This window comes from Rutidosis leptorrhynchoides, chromosome 11 (assembly GCF_046630445.1).
Source record: "Rutidosis leptorrhynchoides isolate AG116_Rl617_1_P2 chromosome 11, CSIRO_AGI_Rlap_v1, whole genome shotgun sequence".
Classification (NCBI taxonomy): Eukaryota; Viridiplantae; Streptophyta; class Magnoliopsida; order Asterales; family Asteraceae; genus Rutidosis; species Rutidosis leptorrhynchoides.
In genome coordinates this window covers 6,331,245-6,335,876 of record NC_092343.1, presented here as the reverse complement: position 1 = coordinate 6,335,876, position 4,632 = coordinate 6,331,245, and the positions used below count along the sequence as shown (strand labels likewise).

The following is a 4,632-nucleotide window of genomic DNA, read 5'->3' as shown; positions in this document are numbered from 1 at the left end:
TTGAAATGGGTTTAGGCGAAATAGAGATGTAATCGGTAGTCTAGTATGATGTAGATACACCAAGACTTTGCAAGTAGCATTGAATATGAACGCTTTATGTTGGGTGTGTTTTGAATCTTTTAATCTCATATACCCAGTATGTTTGTTTCTAAAAATATCAAATTTGATCTATTCTAAATGTTAGCAAATGATGAGGAACTTAGTAAGAATTAGCTTGAAATCATGCGGGCTAAAATGTTGACTTTGAAAGTCAAACAGTCAAAAGCAGTCGATATATTTGCTGATATGTGGAATCTGGAATGTCAAGACAACTGTCTGCACCAGAAGTAATATGTGTTTTTGAGTTTCCTTGGCGTGCTATGAAAGATGGGGCAACCTGGGTTTGGGTCGATTGGTCGAATCTGTGATGTATGTTCTTAGTGTCTGCTGGTTTGTATTTTTTGGTGGTATGAGTTAGTAGTGGTAGTTGTATGTTCTTTGTTTAATAATATATTCTTCTTTTTTGACAAAAAAATAAAAATAAATAAATGTTTAGTAAATGAACTATTACGTAGTATAAGGGAAAATGATAGGGGCTGATGGCAGCTTTTAAATCTAACTGTAATCAGTTGTCAACAAATGACTAATACACATTTGTTCAAATAGGTAACCCATAAGACTGCTAAGGGAATATAAACCAAGAATGTAAAATATGTAGAAGATCATTAGATTCGAAGCATTGGTCTTACGAGTGTAGTGTGTGTGCAAACTATGGAGTTCACACGTTATGTGCAACAAACGAGATCAAAATGGGTCTGTACCAAATGGATGATGGGTCAGATACTGAATCCAGTGACCAACGTGTACCAGCATCTCAACAAGCCGCACCAGCAGCTTGGCAGGGTCCAAGTGATGGTCAGGTTCAGGTGGAACTAACATTAGAGTCTGTTGAATAAAAGTTTACTACGGAGTACTTTAAAACAAGACACTAGGCATATATTATTGTTTGGCATTTTTAGAAGCATGTGTTTTGACTTGGGGTGCGTTTGATTTCCTCGCAATTGAATTGTTACACAATGAACGTGCACTTGTTTATGACATCTGAATAACAAATGACGTCGAACCATTCAACAATTTGTACTTGACCATTCAGAGTTAAAATACTCACCATTCATCAATTTGGGTCTTGACAAAGTTAAATAATTTGAGCTTACATTATTTATAAATTTCACTTAGAATGATTATCAAACAACAAATTATAATCAAAAGTTTTGAATCATTTGGCATTCGGCATTTAATCATGTGTTTTATCAAAAAAAAAAAAAAAAAAAAAAAAAAAAAAAAAAAAAAAAAACATTAGTTTAGAATTAGATGTTAAAAAAATAATTTCAACAAGCTCCAAGATTATTATGATCTTCAGAAAGCTTGAAAATGGACATGAGAAACGGAAACAAACTGTGATACTTTCTATAATTTGTTAATTAGGTTAGATGCTATACACCAATATAACTTCAGAAGTATAACACATTCATTCCCATATAACTTGTACTCTATCTACAAAAGTACCATACTTTTTAGGCTGTTACTAAATGACTAGCCCCAATTAACGGAACCATGCAAGAGTAAGTCACATACTTAACACTATCTAATAAAACCACCACAAATATCCTTGAAAACGACTTGCCGCCACCCATCATGTTATCCATGTCACCAGCATCCCCAACCTCACGAGGGTCAACAAGGACTGAAACCACCATTGACGAACCCGAACTGTTTTTGTGGTGGTCCTCGTGTTTTGAGTCGTGACTCGAGACTTTTTCTTTTGTGATGTTGGTGGCGGGACCTGGAAGAGGTATGGGAAGACCGGGGAGGATTCTTCTGTTCTTCATGGTGGTTGAATTGTGGCGGTTTTCGGTGGTCATATTGACCACTGATGGTGCTTGAACGATGGCGCCTGAAGATGAAGGGATAGATACATCAAACTGGAAGACTTCACTGCACATGCCTGAACTCAACATAGGTCCTGTGTAAACAAAAACACTATTAGATACATGTTGAATACATGAAACTGAAAGAAAATAGAAAGCCAATCTTCATTTTGTAAGCTGACAGATAGGATAACTGCATGCAGTAGCGGAGACAGGGAGGGGACAGAGGGGTGCTCAGCCACCCCCAATAAGCCCAATTTCGATGAAATATTAATAGTCTATATTTAATTATTTTAGCTAAACCTCCCTCAATGATTCATATATTCCAATTGTTTGAGTTACAAATCGTCCAAACCACAATATGGAGTAATATTAACTGAAACATATCGTACAAGTTACCTATCAAATATATTTACATGGGTCATATTAGTTTTCATACCGCAAATTTTATTATAACATTTTTAGTTGTTTAGTGGTTACTAAAGTTCCGCAAAGTAGTTATCTATCTACGTTTTAAACAATTAAAAAGATTATACAGATGAAGTTGTCTCTTTTAGTTTTATTAAGTTTGCCTCATTTAAATGTCGAGTAAGCCTCCCCTATCGTCAAATCCTGGCTTCGCCCCTGACTGCATGAAAAAGGGATTTAAAACATTTGAAAAGGAACAACTAAGAAACGTATGCAAATTTATCAAATAGGTATGGCACACCAATATGTCATAAAAACAGCAAAAACCTAAATGCATGTCTGTGTGATAGTACTACAAAATTGGGTGATATTTACCTGCAAGTCCTTCACGAAACCACTGTTGCAATTTACCATCACCATGTTTCAATTTCACATTTTCCTTATCAGATGAAAGAGGCCTTTGACGATCACTCGAAGTCCTATACATACGTGGCTGTCTTCCACCATATATTGCAGGAACCAAACCAGTATCTTCATTTTTACTCGTTCCTTGTTCTTCTCTAAATGCCATACCTTTCTCACTTGCTAAAACAGAATGTATTATCAAATTACCATCAATTTTCACAAGCTTATCATTCCTTGGTACATACAGAGACGCGACAAGAGGCTCACTATCATTACGGTTTTTACTGCCTATCCCTGTTCTATGGTTACTTCCATTCATAAGTTCATTACCCAACAACACCGTTCCAATATTCTGATTATTATACTTATAGTCACTGGAGACACCAAATCGCATATTAATAACCGGAACTAACCCACCAAACATAACAATAAATACCAACAATCCAAAAAAACTAATACTAGCAACTTTTTTCGTTTTCGTCTTAGATTTAGTTGTACTAACACATTCAGTTTTGTTAACGTCAGTCTTCTTCGATTTCTGTGAAGACACTGGTGGTTGTGGTTTTGGTTTCAATCTAGGAATTGGAACCAACGGAACCTGAGAACCTTGCGATTTAACAGGATAAGGTGGGCAAGGCATCCAAGGGTAACCCATGGGCGCCATGGCAGGGTGTGGCGGGTACATAACATGAGGCGGACACACACCGCCACCAACACCGGCAGAACCAGTAATCATTTGTTGCTGCAGACGTGCGTTCTCTGTAGCAAAGTGAATAATTTGAGCGTTTAAATTCTGAATAGTTGAATGCATTGCTCTTACCTTATCCTCTAGCTCCTCAACATATTGTTTTTTCCTTTGTCTCGAAAGCTGCGCACTTTCACGGTTTCTAATTAACTTAGCTTTCTTCTTCTCATCTTTTTCATCAACTTGATTCAAAATATCATTCTTTGTAACCGAAGTCTCGTTTGATTTTCGATACTTATTTGTTCTAGACTCCGAATTACCATCACAAATCTCATTTTTTCTCTTTAACATAAAACTACTCCCTAATTCACAATTCATCTTTTGCTCAACAACTGAAATACCAGAATCAGGTGACGCACAATTATCACTATTATCAAAATTATCACAATTCATAATATCATGTGATCCAGCAGAACCGCAATTACTGGAACCATGAGACGATACAGGATTCTCATTATTCAATTCAGGCAACAAATTCTCCGAATTCATCGCCAATTCCGGAACTGATTTATCCGGAGACGAAATATTAAGGTATCCAGACACATCGGAAACATGATCCGAATCATTTAATTGAAATTCAAGCAAATTACCTGACTCCGCAGCAATAGTTTCATGATCAAACGCGAAATCATTAAATTCAGGATCGGAAGACGATAGACCGATCGGATTTGACGAATCGAAAGCTGAATTGAAAAACTCAAGTTGAATGTCGTCAAAGGTGATATCGAAGTCGCCGTTGACGAATGAGAGGTATTCGTCGGATAATGTGAGGTCGTCTGAGAAACCGTACGAATCTAGAGGTGGAATTGGTAGCGCAGATACTGGATTGGCAACAGCCTGCGGGGCGTCAGCCATAATTAGGGTTTTAAGTTATGGTCGTAGGAGAAGAAAACTCTAGAAAATGAGAGAAGTGTTTTATTATACAAAAATTTCTAAACGAATGAATATACCGAGTAGCGAGCGTACTACTAGCGCCTTGTTTGTTTTTTACTTAATGGGCTGAATCTGAAAATTCATGGTCCATTCAGTCACTTACGGCTGTTTGTTTTTCTATCATATAAAATAAGATAGACTTAATATGAGAGGTTATTGTCAATCACTTTTTTCCAGTCATGTCCACCCTGTATCCACTAGCCCACGTAAATTTAGGCCCCAGAGTTTTTAGTT

General features: G+C 36.8%; 1 protein-coding gene across 1 annotated transcript; it reads right to left on the bottom strand.

Moving 5' to 3' along the window:
• Nucleotides 1–1,470: 1,470 nt before the first annotated feature.
• Nucleotides 1,471–4,401, bottom strand: LOC139876734 (bZIP transcription factor 17-like). The gene is made up of 2 exons (XM_071864110.1): nucleotides 2,691–4,401; nucleotides 1,471–2,002 (listed from the first exon to the last, which is right to left on the bottom strand). Exons 1-2 carry the CDS (start codon nucleotides 4,318–4,320, stop codon nucleotides 1,554–1,556), a joined length of 2,079 nt encoding a protein of 692 aa, XP_071720211.1. The 5' UTR covers nucleotides 4,321–4,401; the 3' UTR covers nucleotides 1,471–1,553.
• Between the last annotated feature and the right edge of the window lie 231 nt (nucleotides 4,402–4,632).

What these genes read in the sequence shown, in the direction of transcription:
- LOC139876734 (XM_071864110.1), bottom strand. Translation starts at nt 4,320, where the DNA reads ATGGCTGACGCCCCGCAGGCTGTTGCCAATCCAGTATCTGCGCTACCA. An exon ending in GTTTCGTGAAGGACTTGCAG is followed by an intron (nt 2,003 to 2,690) that starts GTAAATATCACC and finishes TTGTTTACACAG; the next exon opens with GACCTATGTTGAGTTCAGGC.